Source organism: Drosophila montana, unplaced genomic scaffold, assembly GCF_035044405.1.
Source record: "Drosophila montana isolate Dmon_TW-CO22-7 unplaced genomic scaffold, ASM3504440v1 contig_2534_1, whole genome shotgun sequence".
NCBI lineage: Eukaryota > Metazoa > Arthropoda > Insecta > Diptera > Drosophilidae > Drosophila > Drosophila montana.
In genome coordinates, this window is record NW_026997398.1 from 134,723 (window position 1) to 154,371 (window position 19,649).

Below are 19,649 nucleotides of genomic sequence, written 5' to 3' on the forward strand. Positions count from 1 at the left end.
ATACTAACTAGCAGTTAAATATGATGGTAGGAAATTTGTTTGGTGTTGATGTCTGGTCAATTTTGTTTGCAACTTGATTTGCAACTTGAACAAGAACAAGAAAAATACGAATGAAAAACATAAAAATATTAAAAAAAAAAAAAAAACCAACTAAGTAACATACTTGAGCATAAGTATAATAGTTAGTGGTACGAAAAGTTTTAACACCAAACGGAGATAAATATGCAAATATAATCAACAGTAAACTATAGAGAGAAAAGCAAAACCAAAAAAAAAACCGTTTTTTTTTTGTAATCTTAAATTCTAGAACGTAATCCATGGGCTAAACGCGGCCCATTTCAGTATATAATATACTCAACTATAAATACTAAGTATGCAAGAAGAAGAAGAAGACAACACACAGACACACACACACACACGCACTACAAGAAACACCCACACATACAAACGAACACTTCCACACCTAGTATATATATACATATATATATATATATATATATATATGTGTATATTTATATACTTTCATATATACATATATTTAGGTTCGTAAGTTTTAATGTTAAAAAAATTATTAAACTGTACTCGATATCAAACAGAAATGGGCGCAAAATGCAACAACTAAGCAAAATATATTAAAAATTTAGTTAAAAAAAAAAAAAAACAGGAAGAACATAAATATAAATATACTAAACAAAGAAAAAGAAGTTCAGTGCAATACATTTAATAAAATGAAATGTTAAAATTAAGTAAAAGTAGTTGACTTTTTTTTTGTATTGTATTACGTACTTATAAATATGTATAACTAAATATAAACAATAAACAAATAAATATTAAAAAAAAAAATACCAAAAATACCAACAACAAAAAACCGCAAGGAAATTTAGACGAATTTTAAAACAAAACAAAAATAGCAGGCTTAAAAATCATTGTATTAAAAACAAATAAAATAAAAAAAAAAATAAAAAAAAAAACAGAAAAAAAAACAGAATAACTAAAAACCTATAATTATAAATATACGATTATAAATAAAAGAAAATATTATATAATAATTATACATATATGTAATATGTATTGTATAACAAGAATTCTGTAATTTATAAAATATTTTATGTGATCATTGTCTTTTTTTTTTAAATAATATTACAAGAAATAAATAATTCAAATACAAATAAAGGATATACACAATATCGGCGTTTTATTTATGTGTGGCTAAAATAAGTTCTTTATGATATATGATGTAGATCGTATATTCAAATAGTGAGAAGAGAGTGAAAGACAGATCGACAGAATAAATTCAAACACAGCCTCGGCGCTTAGAGTCCGATCTTTATCAAGTTGGCAGGACTCTGGCAATAATCTAAGGAGAAATCTGGACAGATCTCCAAAAAAGTTAGTTACTTTTAGTCCTAATATACATGTTAGAGATATAGCTCCAATAAATTTTGAGATATGCTCAAAAGATGAGATATGTCTCAAAATCGAGTTATATCGACAACAAAAGCGAACAAAATAAAAAGAGAGAGTCTGCATAAACTATAAGAGATTAAACTCTTATAGGTTTGAGAGTTTGGCTTAAAAACCATGTCTCAAAATTTTTATAAATAAACAAAATAAATGAACAAAACTTAAATAGAGTCAAAAAAATATGAGCATAGAGTTGACTGAGAAAAATACATGTTGCAATGCAAAAAATCGACCCAAATTGGAGGAAAATAGCCTCCAAATGGAAAATCAAGGCATAAAGTAAACCCAGGCTGAGCGCCCGTTCGATTGAGAGCAAGAAATTGAGTTCAAAATGTTGGCTACTTATTAATGCCTGAAAGCCATGACATTGCATTAGCGCAAATCACATAAATCAGGCCCGAAATTCACGCTAATTGCCAATGGACAGCACAAGAAGAAGCAGAAGAAGAAGAAGACGAAGAAGCGAGAGAAGTAGAAGAAGCAGCAGCCTTAAGCGGCAATCAAAAATGAAAACTGAGCCAATGCGCAGAAATTGCGACTACATTTGCATACCCTAAGCCCATTAAATATGTTTAAAAAGGGTATATTGGTGCTGAAAACGTATATGTGACAGGCAGAGGGCTGCATCTGAGACTCCATAAGGTATATACATATATATAAACATGATCAGAGCCAGTTCGTCTGTCCATCTATCTGTCTGTCCAAGGCTCGCAGAGAAAACTTATTAGTTTTTATCGATATCTTCTTCCACAACCATAATATCGATATCAATCGATATCGATTGTAAACCTTGTTTTTTCTTGGCATACCTCGAACATGATCAGAACTAGGTGCCCAAAACTTGGTATGTCGGTGCTTTGTTAGTATACCTAGATTAAAATATTTCACGTTTTTTATACGTCCCGAGAGAGAAATCGAGAGCTGGAACTGGGTAAATGCACACTTTTGGGAGCCATATTTATGCACCGGTAATTTCATAAAGATCGGACTATAAGCACCGAAGTTAATCAGGAAGCATTTCCTATGCTAAGATGTGGGGGTAAGGGAAGCATAGAATGCAGTCAGGTTTCAGGGTATCTGCTAGTCGTGCACTCCCGACTAGAGGCCGCTTGTTATTTTTCTTGGCAACGTTTTTAATTTCAATTAGCACGGCGACAACAAAGCTAGAAGCTGTGCGAGAACTACGGCTTCCAGGGCTGGACAGAAGAGGGGTTGGTCAAGCTAGCGTAAAAAGGGGAGGGGGAAGGGAGGTTTGGTCAACTTGGACAGAGGTAAAAAGGGGCAAATGGTTTTGCGTTAGCTGCAATGCCTTTTGCCTTGGTTAGCAGCCACTTGATTTATGTGGCTTCATTAGACATTCCGCACATAGCCAAAAATCTACGAGTGTGCGAGTGTGTGTGTGTGTGTGTGCGTGTGTGCGTGTGTTTGTTTGTAGAGCAAAATAAGCTAAGTGATTGCCAAAAACTAAATTGCGTACACGAAACGCACACAATTAGAACGGGTTACAGCAGAACGCGTTACTTTGTCATGCCTTTGGGAAAGGGAAAAGGCATGCGCATTGTACGCTAGTTCGCTTTGCTTCGAGTAGTTCTGCTATTGACCAGCATGGAATATTTCTGGTAGCCACCTACATGTTAAACGCTCCACTCAAAGGCCACAAACAACTGCCAATATGTGTGTGTGTGCATGTGTGTGTGTGTGTGTGTGTGGTCCATAAAAAGGTTCGGTGTTTGTTCGTGTGAGCCGCAAAAATATTTGCATAGTTACCTTTAATGTGGTTCGACAGCGCTTTACTCCGTAACCGAAGAGCGAAGAGCACTGTTTAGAGTTGGAAATTAGGGGTAAGGGTTTGGGCTTTTGACTAGAAAAAAGGGGGCTGGGGGGCAGAGCTGGGGACCTGCTGGGTTGGGGAGGGGACCTGCTGGCAATAGACGCCATGCGAAGTTCTTCAACAATATAAACGAACAAAAGTTTTCTTTATGCACACACACAGGCACACACACACACACACACTCACGGCATGTAATTTAAAATGAAAAATTCTATTCTTTTGACACACACACAGACACACACGCACGCACACACACATCGACAAGCATTGATTTCATTTGCATAAATACGAACAAAAAATACATGAAAGCAGGACTTTTCATTAACATGCGAAAGCAGAAATACCCTCGCAGACATATTCCAATTGCCGCCATCATAAGTCACACAAATTGTTTGGCAAGAAAGTAAGGATAGCTACGGCACGCCGAATATTTAATACCCTTGTAGACGATAACCTAACGGAATTTTTAGCTATGAAAAGCTGAGCTCGCTGAGAAAATATGGGAAAACCGAATATTTTGTCATACATAAATTCATTTTTCGACCGATTCTTCCTATAGAGCTATATGATATATGTAGTAGTGAGATCTTGATAAGATTTGGCTCATATATAAGCAACATAGCTTATATAGTAAATGCGTGTTTCGTCGAGATATCTTGATTAACAAAACAGTTTTCCACACAAAAACTTAATATCCAACCAATCGTTCCTATGGCAACATTATGATATATTCGCTATTAATCAGATTAGAGTATAGTGAAACTTATAGATGCCGAGTTTGGTCGAGAGAACTTTAAAAAACAGAAAAGTTTTCCACACGAGAGCCTACTCGTCGACCGATCATTCCTCTGGCTGCTATATGATATAGTGCTCCGATCCGACCAATATATGTATTTACTGCCTGCAACTGAAAGACGGACCCAAGGTTTGAAGACGATAGCTTTAAAACTGAGAGACTAGTTCGCATAGAAACAGACGGACAGACGGACGGACGGGCAGTCAGACGGATGGACAGAGAGACGGACATGGCTATTCCAACTCGGCTGTTGATACTGATCTAGAATATATATATATTCTTAATGGGATCAGAAATGTGCATTTACACATTGCAATATAAAATTATAATACTCCCTACAAGAGTATAAGCAGCCTAAAGATGGAGAATTCGGACTCAAATTCCAGTAAACCAATTTTTAAAATCTGTTTTCTAATAACCCTGTTTTCTTAAACCTATCAAATGAATATGCTCATTAATCATAAATCGCTCTCATAAGCAAAAACAAATGAAAATAAGCATATAACAGCTATTCACCTATTTTCCACCACAGCGAGTGAATTCGTTTAAAGACTTTCTCTTTTTTTACCACCTTGAAATAAAATGAGTAATGCTAAATCTTTAAATTACGGGATTAAACGCGTTTCAAAAGTACGTTGCGGGGATTCTACACATATATCTTTAATTAAATAATATCAACACGCAAATTTTAAGGGGTATTTGCAAAAATCAACCTCAAAAAGATGTGAAACCAATTGCGATTCACAAAAGAAAAGAAAAAAGATATCTCCATATATCAAAAATGGCCAATCTTGGAAAGTTCACACCTTTCTTACAAATGTATTTACAAATAAACTAAACTCGCGTTCAAGATACCCGCTGAAGTGTGCTCAGCGCATAGGGTATTCGAAGAAAAATAAAACTCGATTGAGTGCAAATGTTAGGAACCTTTGCCAGCTGCCGGCTAAATGGGCGTGGGCATGCCCACACAAACGCACGCACACACACAGACACGCAGGCACATAGTCTGATAAGAGCTTGTAAAAAAAAAAACTATTGCCTACATTTGTGCGCGAGACAATCAATGCCAAGCAGCTAAAAGCCCCTCCCCCACTCGAGCCCAACACCTTTGGCATTTTATACGCGCAGTCAAAAATCGCATAAATTAAAAAACTGCACACACACACACACCAGCACGCACACACACGCACACACACACGCATACACTTGCTTACATGCCTAATGAAAGACAGTCTGGCAACCCTTTTTTGGGCGCTGTGTGTGTGTGTGTTTTTTTTTGTTGCTGCTTCTTGTTTTTTAATGTGCGACCCGGACACCGCCCCCAACCCGGACCCCCTCCCCCCACCCGTAGCTGTCGTGCGCCACCAAGGAAGTAATAAAGTATCTCAAAAGTAACTTATTAACCATGCTGACAACGCTGCCAGTTCCTGTATCTTTCATGTGTGTGTGTGTGTGTGTGTGTGCGTGTGTGTGTGTGTTTGTGCATTGCTTGAGGGGTTGTGCGTGCCTGTGTGTGTGTGTGTGTGTGCGCTGCCCGCCCACTCAAACAGCGTGACGTGTTTCATGTTTGCTAATTGCGAGTCGATTTTTCATTTCACATTTCTCATGAGTGTGCCCCGCCTCTCACTCTGTCTCTTACAAACCCTCTCCCACCAACACCACCCCCTCTTATTTAGCTGCACCCCTGGCCAGTGCATTTGCTGTACCTTCTTTACAGCCGGACCTGCTGGCTCTTTGGTCCCTGGTCTCTGAGCCACTTAGCAACTGATTGAGCCCTTTTTGCCCATTGTGTGCGTTGCGGCAGCGGGACGGTGGGTGGGGGCGGTGCGTGGCTGCCGTTACGACAGGTCGTCAGCGGAATTTGAGTTTATGTCAGGCTGAGCAAAAAAAAAGCCTATATTTATATATATATATATATATATATATGTATATATGTATATATTGCGTATATGTTTCTCAGACTGAAAATGACGCAAATGGTTAATTTAATTACAAATTCTTTGCTTTCTTTTGCATTCATATTAAATTTTCATGTGCCCAGATCCCAAGTGTGCGTGTGTGTTGTGTGTGTGTGTGTTGTGTGTGTTGTGTGTGTGTGTGTGTGTGTGTGCACCTGCTGTCATTGCTACACTTGCTACATTCTGGACGCTTAAATACCCTAGAGACTTGAGCATCCCCACATCCCACACACACACACACACACACACACACACACACACACACACACACACGCACTCACTGATTGTGGCTTCAGTGAAAAATAGCGCTCATTAATGTTGCTCATTAGCAGCCGCAACGGCTGTATATGTTGCTGCCTGTTTCCTTTTGGTCCTTGCTCCTGACATTTAGTTTGTTCTTCTTCTCTTTTTTCCCTCGGTCATCCCCTCTTCGGCCATTCAACGAGTGTCAACTGCCAAATGATTTGCCATTATTTACTAATAAAACTCATCGAGTTTTGCCACACGCTCGTCGCGCTAATCGAATGTGCAAACCAACCCCGCGCCCCGCGCCCCGTGCCCCGCTACACGCCAACCCTAAGCCCACACATAGTCCACCCAGGCCGTTTTGTCCTGGTGCTGCCATGACAAGTTGTCCCAGCTCTGGCAGAACTCTTAATACGTTCTGACTGCACGTTTAGCCCACTCCCTCCCCGCCCACCATCCTCGCAAATGACCCCAATCAACAGGACTATCCAACCCAAAGCCTCTACAGGTCTTGCCTACGCTCTAGATTTAGGTGCTGGGCGCGTTAAGAGTTGCCCATCAAAATATCTTAAAGTTATACAGATATTTTTAGCTTTCTTTTTCGGTTCTTGATCTTCAATGCTTCAGTTCTTGGCAATATGTTAAACTATAAATAACAGCTGAAAGCTGTTAACGGACATGGTTTGGTTTTGGCATCTAAATCTAGCAACATCATTTTTGGTCCAAATTCATGTGAAAATTGTACCCCCAAATATCCCATATAGACATAGGCCAAAATTTCCCAACCCCATAACTCGTTCAAATCTCATCCGATTTGCACGAGTATTGGCTTTTTGTTCATGGTTTGGCCTCTCTATTAATTTGGCATCTAAATTTGGACACTTTATTTTTGGTCCAAATTCATGTGAAAATGGTACCTTCAAATATCCTATAAATAGTTCAAAATATTCCCACCCCCACAACTCGTTCAAATCTCATCCGATTTGCACGAGTATTGGCTTTTTGTTCATGGTTTGGCCTCTCTATTAATTTGGCATCTAAATTTGGACACTTTATTTTTGGTCCAAATTCAAGTGAAAATGTCAAATATCCCATATAGACGTAGGCCAAAATTTCCCACACCCATAACTCGTTCAAATCTCATCCGATTTGCACGAGTATTGGCTTTTTGTTCATGGTTTGACCTCTATAATTATTTGGCATCTAAATTTGACCACTTTATTTTTGGTCCAAATTCAAGTGAAAATGTTAAATATCCCATATAGACATAGGCCAAAATTTCCCAACCCCATAACTCGCTCAAATCTCATCCGATTTGCACGAGGTTTAACTCTTTGTTTATTTATTTTACCACGTACCACGGGCAAGTCCGGGTATACCCCGGCTGGTCTTGGAAAATCGTAAGAATAAGAAGTTGATTTGATTTCGAAAGGATTTAGAAGAAACAGAACTTATCCAAAGAGTGACATAATCTAGATAACAAAATTGTTTATTTTTGAAAAAAATAGAGCAAAACTTAAACTTTCTGTTAACTTTAAGTTTAACTTTATTTCGAAAACATTTACGTTTATTACACACTCAATTATTAATTGCAATCGCATAGTTAGGATCCATTCAGCGAAGACGCACATATGGAGGGTTGATTCGTAGTTTGTTTCGTATTCATAAGGTTTTGATTAATGGGGCGAACCGAACTGCGATTCAAATTCGAATCAATTTGCAACCCTGCGACGCAGACGTCGACGTTGACTTTCTATTGACGTCAGGTTGATGTGCGGTCCCGAGTGGGACCTCTTGGCTCTTGGCTGCTGCCGGATGGGCGGATGGTCGGTTGGGCGTGGCTGTTCGGCTAGTTGAGCTGCCATTCAAACTCTTTCGCTTTTGGGTCAGTCTTTGCATTTAATTTCGTTTATTCATTCGAATGGCCACAAAATGACATTTGCATTTGGGCAGCGGTCACTGCCCCATTTCCCAAACAACTATACGTACACCCCCCCCCCCCTCCCCTTTCCCGCCAACCTCTCTCCGCCCTTTCTCACTCTGCCCGGCCCGAAGCACTCATATTCATGTCCCAGCTAAAGGCAGCTGCGGCTCATGGGCTGCACCCCGGGGAGCGCCAAGCAGCTGAGCCTGGACCTGCGGATGCAGGATGAATGTGAGTGTGAATAGTGAATGTGAATGGGAATGTGAATGTGATGGTGGATTTCCATGTGGGTTGCGTGCCCTAATCTCATAACGAATGAATGGCACATTTGGCAAATTTGTTTTGACAATTGAGAAGTGAGTGCAAAATTTATGGAACGCCAAAGTGCGAAAAACTATCTATTCAAATTGTGGCCCCACTCACAGTCACACTCTCCCTCTCTCTCTCTCTTTCTCTCTCTCTGACTCTCTCTCTCTCTCACGTTATGTGTGCGCTTGTTTGTCTGCGTAATTAATTCTATGCTGACTCGGCGATTTGTAGGCCGTGTCACAAAAAGGCACAATTAAATGCACAACTACAACAACAGCCTCACAGATAAATGAGTGTGAGTCGAGCTTTAAAATTTGACTCGACTATATATATACTCTATATGCGCTCTTGAGCGCCACAAATCTTCATAAGCCAAACAACTGAAGCTCTTGCCCTGCCATCCGTGATTCTGGCCAGTGTTGGAAAAAAGTAGCCGAAGCTAGTGTGAAAAATAGCTAAAATTAAAAGCTGAACTCGCTTGCGGAACACAAATTGCCAATAAACGGGCTAGCATTTGTCATAGATATGCAAAAAAAAAAAAAAACAGCTAAAACTGAAAATATAGCTGCATTTAGCTGGAAGCTAGCTAAATTGGCAGCACTGATACTCGCGCAACTTTAAACTAAGCTTCAATTAACCGAAGCTTAAAAAGAGTGTTATCTGTAGACAAGCTTAATCGATAAGCTTTGCCAACAAATATTGACAGAGAAAAGAAAGAAACAAAATAAATGCGATTTATTTTAATATTATTTTAGACAATTAAATAGAATGGTAAAACCTTCAAGTACAGGGTATATTAACAAGAAAAGAGAGTGTATAGTGGCGCAAAGCTGGCTAGGTATTCGAGCATATGCATTGAGAATCCAGCAGTTAGATCAAAAATCGAAGTGCAGGGTATTTAAATGCCATAGAAGCAAGCATACACTACAAAATACGCCGTTGGTCAAGTCAGTCGAGGGTATAATTGCATCCCTTTAAAGTACGCTTACAGTGTGCAGCATAATGGGCAATCAAATGCAGCATATCCACTTAAACACCCGTTTACAGTTTACAGGGTATCATAATGCAATGAACATGGCTGGCAAACTGGGCACATGGCATTTGGGATGCTGCTGATGCCATAACTGTTGCCCGTTGCCGGTTGCTGTTGTCGTCGCCAGCGCCTTGGCCAATGTGGCCAAAAAGCAATTAGCAAAGTTTTTAGCTGCCGTCGCCGATGCCAGCGGACCAGCCAGTCAGGCAGCCAGGCAGCCAGGCAGCCAGACGGTCGGACAGACCGACGGACGGACAGACGAACCGAGAGCAGTCCGGCTGGCTGTAGCTGTCGAGCTGGGGCAGCAGCAGCCGAGTGGCAACAGTGGCTGCTACTATTCGACCGCCCATCATCAATCTGCTGCAGTTGCCACTCCAGCAACACCCCCCCCCCTCCCCCCAACACCAACCCCACCCTCACCCCTCCCCTCTCCGCAACTATAACAGGCACTGCACCTACGTGCGTCCACGGCCAGCTAGTCGAAGACCAGGCGCGACCATCGTCATTTCCAATTATTCATGGATAATCTAACCCAAAATGGGACGTTAATTACGGGCGCATGTCACTGGCACTATGCGACGCCGGCATGCCACACTACACAGCCCCCCAACCCCCTACCCCCTCCTCTGCAGAGCCCAGCCCGCCATCCACTCTACCTCACAGATCACAAACGTTGGCGACTCTCAGTTGAGCTGATTGCAACATATAAACTATATACTTATTTGCAAATGTTGGTCGCTGGCCCGCCGAAACGCGAGGGTGGCTCAAAAGGTATTCTATGTAGTTGATATACCCTATCAATTTTTGATATCCTCATAAAGGGTATTCTAAATTGATTGAGAGACCTGACATGGTAACTAGGAATTCAATACTTTTTCTGTACTAACATGCAAAGTCTTGCCATATAGCTTTATAGTATGACTTTCTATATACAAGACTTTAGATAGTATTTTTCTTATTCTTTTATATTTTTCACATCAATTTAGTTGCTTGAAAACTCTTTTGAGCAATGACAACTATATTATTGACTATTTCATGAGCGACTCTCGTGTATTTCAACACTTCTGCATTGTGTGATTAATTAAGCTGCAAATGTTGCCAACAAAAAAAATGCAATCCGCTGTTTTTGACAACTTTGACCCAGTCGCAGGGGTAAACACAGCCACCCGTTTAATTTTAAGAAAACTTTGCTGGCCTGAACTGTAACTATGTCCAATTCAAAGATTGCATTCACATCCGTTTTGTCATTAAATTGTTTGGGTAGAAGGATTCATATTGATAATGAGAAGAAAACGAAAAGCATGGAATAAATTCCGTAAATAAAAGTAATATTCGCAAAAGGGTTTAATTTTCCTTTCAAATTAACAAGAACCAGACATTTAAATTTTAAGCACTAAAAGTTGAAGGTCTTGAAAAATCATTTAAAATTCACTTGAAGCACTAAGAGTCAAATTATGTTTTAATTTTTTACATTAAACTTTCAAAATCAGATCTAATGCTTATTTTAATCGATAGCAACATTATATCTTGAATTTCAAATAATTCAAAAATAGGTTTTCTTAAATGAGTAAGGACCTTTTGAACAGAATTGTAAACATTTGAAGAGCATTTAAATGTGTAATATTTAATAAAAAATAATTTGCTGTAAAAAAAACTAGCATGTCGTATTTAAAATGTACATTTAAAAAAAAAAATAAACCGCATTCAATTCAAATTTGAATAGCAGTTATTAGACTGGCCAAAGCAAGTAGCTGGTCACCCTAAAGATGGCTGTTCACAATGTGTACGCAGCTCAGTGCCTTGGCTGCAAGCAGTTTTGCAGTCGAGCTGCCCGACTTTTGTCTAGCCTACCTCCACACCTAAGCAGCGTACATGCCTAGAGTTCACAGTCATTTTCTAGGCTGACCAAAGTTTTTTTTAACAAAAAATCTGGCCACCTTATGACGGCCAAACAGCTGTTCACAATAGATACGCAGCTCAGTCTCTTGCTGCAAACCGCTTTTCAGTAGAGCTTTCTCTGACTTTTGCCTAGCCTGTTTTCGCAAGTGAGCAGCGTACAGGTCTACAAATCTTATTTATATGTAAACACAATTTGCCGGCACACTGTGTTAACAGACTTTTCGAGGCGATGGCAAACATCGTGCAGTATATTGTGGTGCGAAGCGATTTGCGCTCTACCCTGAACTGGCCACTGGGCGCGGTGATCGCGCAATGCTGCCATGCAACGGCTGCGGTGATGAGTGTCCATGTGGAGGACGAGGAGACGCAAGCGTATCTCAAGGATCTGGACAATATGCACAAAGTGGTGCTGGAGGCCAAGGATGAGGCGGCGCTACTGAAGCTCAGCGAGAAGCTAAAAGAGAACGAAATCAAGCACAAACTTTGGATCGAACAGCCGGAGAATATACCAACCTGCGTGGCAATCAAGCCCTACGTAAAAGATGTGGTCCACAAATATGTGAAGCATCTCAAACTATTAAAGTAAAATCACATATGCTTATTCCAATCTTTAGCATAATCCCAGCTAGCATCTATGTTTCAATAAATCTACAAAGTTTGTAATTTAATGCAGCCAAAACTCTTATATGTTGTATGCCTAAGACATATAACTATATATTTTTACAGACAACAGACAACAACAACAGAGCTAACTTCCCCTGACCATGATCTTGGAAGCATAGCCTAGATGGGTACAATGCATACAATCTGGTTCTAAGCGTATAAAACATAGGCTCGACCTTTCCAAATTAGACGCAAGCAATTGAACTTTTGTATACCCTTGCAAAGAGCATGACGAGTTTGTAATGAAATATGTAAGGCATGGAAGAAGACATCTTCGATCTCTTTAAAGTATATCTCCATGAGCCCAAAACCTTTTTGTACCTTATGTATCGTACATTTACGCTCAGAACTCCACTCGAACGTGTGGAAAATGCGCGGAAGCGGTTGTATGCTAATTTTTTGCCCTTCCATCGGCCTAAAACTCATTTTCAAAGCTCTCTGCAAATTAACTTCACAAAGGTTTCACACGAGCCATCGCTGCGTGATAAAAAATGGGAATCAAAGATTAGAAAAGCGAAGTTTTGACTTTTAACTTATATCCAAGTATCTTTGGGCATATTATTGAGAGCTGCTCTTTACACTAGAGTAAGGTGTGTATTAAATAGAACACTAAAGCATCTAACTCCTACAGGAACAATCGCATCTTTAAGTCTAGAAATATGCTGCTCCTCAGCTATATATATCTGTCAAGGTATATATGGGTATATTAGTCCCTGAATTAATGAGAAACTAATTATGATATCAATAATAATAATGTGTAGAGCTCAAAGTGTCCTCTTTAACGTATAAGGAACATGTAAATATAAAACTTATCTATAGATTTCTGATTTCTAAGAATTAAAAATCAAAATTATTTAAAAATTGTATGTCCAAGCTAGATTACCATTCTGTATAGTATAACCTGGAGTGTATATAAGTTCTTAATGATAAATAATAAAGCATTGTATATCTGCCAGGGTACATATACAATTATGCAGAAACATTTTAGACATAAATAAAGCTCTATAACGTTCATATTCTAATTCTTGGACAATGCCGATTGTTCCCATGTTCCTATATAATATGACAGTTCAATGCCCGCTCAGATAGAAAACAATGGCAACTGGTCTGATGGAAATACAGCTAACAGGCTTTACATAGAATGGAGCAGGACAGCGAACAAAAAAATGTATATATACATATATAAATATATATATTTTAATATATATATATTATATATAAGTTTAGCGGCTTGCTTTTAAATTATAATAAAACAAGCAGTTTCTTTGTCAATAACTTAAATATTTATATAGTTTGGGCTTACATCATGATTTTTACTAAGTCGGGTGTGTGGGCCCAGCCGTTGGTTTTACATATAGATATATATATATATATATATATGAAATGTTATCATAATATTTATTAACAGTTAGTGGGTAAAGCGCTAGAAATTCAAATACTTTTCCAAACAAGTAAATTGATAATAAAATATGAAACAAAAAAAAAACAATGCAAAATAAAACAATTTCGTTTTAAAACTTAGGAAAAAATTGTCTAGGCGCAAGCATGCTCATGTATATATATATATATATATATATATAAATATATATAAATACATAGCCATAAAGATATATATATATTTAGATATATATATATATATATGTGTATGTTAATTCATGCAGTTTTTACAATAAAATGTTAACACAATATTTGTTTTTTGTTTGTAGCTTAAAGAACGAAATTGTTGAAATCGATTAAAATTGCAAATTTCCAATAGTCGTACCGATCTGTGCTTTGCATTTGAATTGACTTAGGTTTCTAGTTGGGATGGGGCGTCAGCTTCTTTCTTATGAACTGCTCAAAATTGCTGCGATACAATATCTTTGGATGCTCCTCGGTGGCATGCTCGTCCACCTGCAGCGTGCTCGTCCATTTCCAGAGCTTGCGACGCGAATAGCTGTGCCGGAACGATGAGAATACCTCATTGAAGCGATGCGGTTCGATTTGTTCCTTAAACAGTGACTCCTTGGTATTGGTATTATAATAATAGATCTGTTGATGTGATCTGGAATATGCTGTCACAAAATTGACGGCCAGTTCACAGAATATGATAATACCGCCGGGCACAAAGAATTTCTGATCATCGAGCAAATAGCCAAATCTCTGTGAATTATCCTTGAGCACATAGGGACGCATCTCGTTAAAGAAACGGCTCATATCCTGCAGCCGAAAGATGGGCTTGCAGCGTATGGCACCGCATGTCCGCTCCTTCTTGTGCGGCTTATTCAAACTGCGCGCATACATGGCACACATGCCGACCCGCTCAAGGAATGGCCGTCGCCGTATATCGATGCCGCCCAAACAGATCGCATCCATGATGTGCAGCGCCGATACACTCTGCGATGTGCGTCCCTCGCCGCAATATTCGAAGACAATCTCGCCAAAGAATATGGAACGCGGCTGTACATTGAAACTGGACTCGACCTGCTCCCATTTTCTGTGCTCCGTGTAGCGCAGCAAATTGCCACGTGATTTGCATAGAAAGAGCGTGCAGCCGTTAATATTTATTTCGCCACGTCCAATGGGCATGAAATGCCAATCGCTAACATTCAGTATGTCGGTGTGCAACGGGACAACGCCCTTTAGCTCCATAGCTGGTATGTGAAGCCAGTTGCGATCATTGGCCCAATCTCGCAATAGCTCCTCCAGCAGACGTTCGGTGGTTTTCACTTCCGGCGCCTGACGCAGCTTATCGGGCAGTGCCCAACATTTCAGGCACTCCTGTCGCACCTCCGACTGTCTGCCCTCCTTTAGTTCCAGATTTTGGGCAAATGCCGCTATCTTGTGCAGGCCAACAATCTGTTTATTGCCAATCGCATTATTCGAATCAATAATGTAGCGTAGAAAATGCTCATCCTGTAGCATCTCATTGCGATCGAACAGCTCAAGTACATCCATTTGATGTTCCTTATTTTCGCTCTCCTCGTTCAATATCTTATTGACCATGCACATATAGCTAACGATTGCCTCTGTGTCCGGCAGCTTGTATTTACATACAATATAACGCTCCGAGTTGGCTGGCCGGCTGCTATTTGGTTTGATAATTGCGATTTGCTGAAAGCATTTGTACATCAAATAGACGAGGCTCACGCTGAACGGCGTGAACAGATCGAACAGTTTGCATACGAAGCTGCCATTGATGCGAAGTATTTTGAGGGCGGTAACAAATTGGCATAGATACAGCTGCTTGGATAGTATCTCCTGGATGTTCTCTTGTCCTTCCACAGAGAAACCGCCATCGGCCATGGCAAAGTGTACACCTTGCGGCGTATGCTTTCGTATATAATCATTCAATGAATCCTGATTGATCTGATCAAATATATTGCCATCTTCCTTGTCGCCATAGAAGGCATCAAATGATTCCGGTGAGGCGGCAAAGAATTTATCTAGCTTAAAATCGTTGGTGCCGCGTAGCGTAAAGCCAAATCCTTTGGCCTTCCACGATTTGCGATATAGCACGTATTCAGAGAAGCCGCCGGGTCCTGCATGATAGTAGACATATAGGTGAATATAATAAATAGCATATGTTATATATATAAATATATATGTATGCACACAAAAACCAACCCGCGCACATGTCCGCAAAGTAGAGGAGCTCATTTGTGCCGATCAGCGAATTGCCATGGGAATCTCGTGGCTGTGTGAACATATAGTCGCACATGGAATCAATGTTGGCCATTTTGACGGCGGCACGATTTAGAAATATGGAGCTGCGTATTGTCTCGAACGGATTACATCGGGAGCGTGCACGTCGCTTTTCCGTATCGCTTAGGTCATCGAAGACGGTCTTCGCATTTAGGATGTGCTGTAAAATCTCTGGATCACAGAATTGCGTCTCATCGTCAAGGGTGAGCTTACGTGGTCCGGTTATCATGTGCCCCATCAGCTGTTCCAATGTATAGGCGCCGCAATTGTCGCCCATTTGATTTAACCAGATCACTGGCTCTGGTATTTCCAAATCCTCACAGCTCGGATCCCATTTGCCGGCAGACCAGTGGACGGTACTCAATTTTAAACCAAAGCCACGACGTCCATCCTGCTGCACGGCAATAACTGGCTCCAAGCGACCCTGTTTGCTCTTACCCAGACCCTTGTCGTCCTCGTAACCCATTTTCTTCATCATGCCCATGGCCTTGTTCGAATAGCAATAGCTATTGAGCCAGTCGCGCTTGATCTTCTTTGGCGTTGGCTCAAAGTTCTCATCGTCCGATTGCTCCTCCATTTTTCTGCCAATTTTTCCTTTACGCTGCACAGCTAATTTGTTTATGATTTTTTGTGGTATAGGGTGCTTGTGCTGCTGCTGCTGCTGCTTCTGTTGTTGTTGTTGCTGCTGCTGCTGATGTTGTTGTTGTTGGCGCTGCTGTTGTTGCTGCGACCCTCTCAGCTTGGCGTTTTTTTTAGCGATGGCAGTCAACGATAACATTTTATCGGCCCCCCAACAAACACGTTTAGTGCGAATGGCAAAAATAAAAAAAAATCCGTATTCTGTTTATCGATAGTTGTGTGTATTCAAATTGATTTTTCTGTGTACATTTTGTTATGGGCAATTTATCATAAATATTTATTTAATAATTAGATGAATTATAAACGAATTTTGAGAGAGATTTGAACATCTACATTTTCTCATAGGTTTCGGTGTAAGGGCAAGTTGTGCAGGAATGGGTATAATTGTCTTCCAACTCATTGTAAGTATCTGGCCCAAATTCGTGTTCATGCACGGCCGTTGTTTTCTTTGTATAAATGCTGCTTCTGACCTCCATGCGCAGCTGCTTCATTTGCTTATTGTATTTGCGCGTCTTGCCCAGCACACGCTTATCGTCGCGCTGCTCATGCTGGCGCATCAGCTCCTCCTCACTGCCCCACACATCCATGGCGCGCTGCAGCACCTGCAGATGCAGGTATAATTTCATCTCGCCCCAGCGCACATTGTGCGGATTCTTGCGACTTATATAGCGTAGCTTCGGCTCACGCTTATCGAAGTCACAGTCCTTTAGTAGATATTCCGCCTTGGCCTCGGTGCGCGTGATCAGCGAGTGACGCTCCTCGGTGTCCCGACACTTGTCGCAGACGGAGTAGCCAAAGTTATTGAACAGATACGAGTCGGCATACTGATCGCCACAGTCCAGGCACTCCTCATACACCACCGGTATGGCAATGGCATCCTCAATAATGGGCGCCACAACCGGCTCCTCTGTGGATTTGTTGGCCGAGGCCAGGACAGGCTGTTCCAATAGGAAGCCGCCGCCACTGTCAATGTATTTGGTGCCCTGCACTTTGATCACGGAATTGTTTTGGCCAGCAACTGGTTGCTCCCCATTGGCATTACTGCTGCAATCCACATAATTAACATTGCCATCGAAACATTTTCTTATTTTACATACTTTTGTAGATTCTTGTAGGGATGCGAGACCAGCTTGGCTTCCCTTAGTTTTTGCGCCTTGGCTTGATTGCGCTCGATGCGCGCCTTTTGGGCATTTGTCAGCTTGGAGCTGCTGGCTCCACTAACGCTGGCAGCATCAGTTGTTTCACTTACTGTTTCCTCAGACATTTTGAATATTTTAGCGCAATAACATTTCACACGATTTTGTAAATTCAATACACGCTCTTCTTCTTTCAACTCTAGCAGTCACTACACGACTTTGGTATTTTAACTGGTATTTTTAATAACACTATTCCGAGTATGCGAGTACGTTTTTCATAAATACTTGATAGTCGATATATGTCAAAAACATAATATGCGTGGCAAGCTATATACTATAGTATTAGGTAAGTACATTGCAACTAATATATTGCGTAGGAGCATTGCAAATTCCTTTACCTAAAAATAACACAAATTTATTTACTAATTTCTTGTGAAGAAAATAAATTTAAATATTGCGAACAGCTGTTTGCTTGCCCGCCATTGATTAACCCTATTGATAGTCGCGTGAGCGATAGCGATATATCGCTGCTATTATCATCGCTAGTTACCATCGCGCAATGTTAAAAAAACATTACAAATTGCTGCTAAAATGTGCACTAGCCGTACCGATTATCTTTCTGCTGGACTTTTGTGGCGTTCTGACGCATCTGTACGAACTGGACTTTGAGACGCACTACTACTATCCGCTGGACAATGAGACCGTCACACCGCTGGACTACAAGTTCCTACAAATGCCCGCATTCATGAGCGATCGCGACCAGGCGGATCCGCCCCGACTGACCATATTGGTGAAGAGCGCCATTGGCAATTTGCAGCGACGCCAGGCCATACGCAAGACATGGGGCTACGAGGCGCGCTTCTCGGACGTGCACATCAGGCGAGCCTTTGTGCTGGGCATGCCCGCCGAGGGCAGCGGCAGCAAGGATGCGGCCCAGACCGAGGCCATGCATCACGGGGACATAATACGCGCCGACTTTGTGGATGCGTATTTCAATAACACAATCAAGACGATGCTGGGCATGCGCTGGGCCAGCGAACATTTCAATAGCAGTGACTTTTATCTATTTGTGGACGACGACTATTACGTGTCCATCAAGAATGTGCTGCGCTTTCTGGGCAAGGGTCGACAGACCCATCACCAGAGCCTACTATTTGCCGGCTTTGTATTTCAGAGCTCTCCACTGCGACACAAGTTCAGCAAATGGTATGTGTCGCTCGAGGAGTATCCGTTTGATAAATGGCCGCCGTACGTGACGGCTGGCGCCTTTATATTATCACGGGATGCCTTGCTCAAGATGTATGCGGTGGGGCGTACTCTGCCGCTGTTTCGCTTCGATGACATCTTTTTGGGCATGGTTGCGCTCAAGGCGCATATACCCGTGCATCGCTGTGATGATTTTTACTTTGACAGGCCCCGCTACTATGGGCCGGATAGCTACAGCGATGTGATTGCCTCGCACGGCTTTGGCGACCCCGTCGAGATGGAGCGCATCTGGAATGAGTGTCGCTCGGCGAATTATGCGTAGCGAACGGAACTCAAATTGCAATATTTTAATTGTTGGTACTATTGGGGCGTGCTTTTAGATATACAAATGTATATACATAGTACAAAAACCGAGCCTTACTAAAGTAATATTTATACTTAGTGTAAGCTATTTAAATGTTAACGGCTTGCCGATTGCGTTTCCTGTGAATAGCAATACATACACAAGCAATACATAAAATAAGAGAAATACTGCCTTAATTAAATAAAATACCGCACATTTGGCGAGCATTCATAAATACGCGTACGTTAAATGTTCACAAAATTAGAATAAAAACCAACGCAAAAACTTATCGACAACCGATAACATATCGTACGGCAATGATCGCTGCATGCGAGCAGTGCAGTGTGCACGCATTCGATAAATGCTATCGACAACAACTTTGCGTTCTTTGAAACAGCCCCAACATCATTTCGTACGCCTTCATCTTTTGGATTTGAACAATTGTCGCGCAGTATTAAGTTGTGTGTCGTTCTGTTTGCTTGTAAGCTTTCGCGATATAACACTGATCTAGTAGCAAG

At 40.9% G+C, this 19,649-nt stretch overlaps 4 protein-coding genes and 1 long non-coding RNA gene across 7 annotated transcripts in view; 2 read left to right on the forward strand and 3 right to left on the reverse strand.

Moving 5' to 3' along the window:
- The window catches only part of LOC135428747 (uncharacterized), a 123,782-nt gene that overhangs the window by 93,569 nt on the left and 10,564 nt on the right, over positions 1-19,649 (reverse strand). The gene's annotated exons all lie outside the window — the stretch shown is intronic.
- Positions 11,586-12,128, forward strand: LOC135428744 (putative peptidyl-tRNA hydrolase PTRHD1). The gene has a single exon (XM_064682848.1). The coding sequence runs from the start codon at positions 11,690-11,692 to the stop codon at positions 12,044-12,046; it is 357 nt and encodes a 118-aa protein (XP_064538918.1). The 5' UTR covers positions 11,586-11,689; the 3' UTR covers positions 12,047-12,128.
- Positions 13,752-16,585, reverse strand: Cmtr1 (Cap methyltransferase 1). Its single transcript, XM_064682839.1, has 2 exons — positions 15,730-16,585; positions 13,752-15,644 (listed from the first exon to the last, which is right to left on the reverse strand). The coding sequence occupies exons 1-2, from the start codon at positions 16,583-16,585 to the stop codon at positions 13,921-13,923; spliced, it is 2,580 nt and encodes an 859-aa protein (XP_064538909.1). The 3' UTR covers positions 13,752-13,920.
- On the reverse strand, positions 16,695-17,812 carry Xpac (DNA repair protein complementing XP-A cells homolog Xpac). 2 transcript variants are annotated; one of them, XM_064682842.1, is made up of 2 exons: positions 17,544-17,812; positions 16,695-17,487 (listed from the first exon to the last, which is right to left on the reverse strand). In XM_064682842.1, the coding sequence occupies exons 1-2, from the start codon at positions 17,708-17,710 to the stop codon at positions 16,776-16,778; spliced, it is 879 nt and encodes a 292-aa protein (XP_064538912.1). In that variant the 5' UTR covers positions 17,711-17,812; the 3' UTR covers positions 16,695-16,775. The 2 variants fall into 2 exon arrangements, with proteins under 2 accessions (XP_064538912.1, XP_064538911.1); XM_064682841.1 differs by having other exon boundaries at positions 16,695-17,490; positions 17,544-17,806.
- On the forward strand, positions 18,069-19,366 carry brn (beta-1,3-galactosyltransferase brn). Its single transcript, XM_064682840.1, has one exon. It carries the CDS (start codon positions 18,142-18,144, stop codon positions 19,108-19,110), a length of 969 nt encoding a protein of 322 aa, XP_064538910.1. The 5' UTR covers positions 18,069-18,141; the 3' UTR covers positions 19,111-19,366.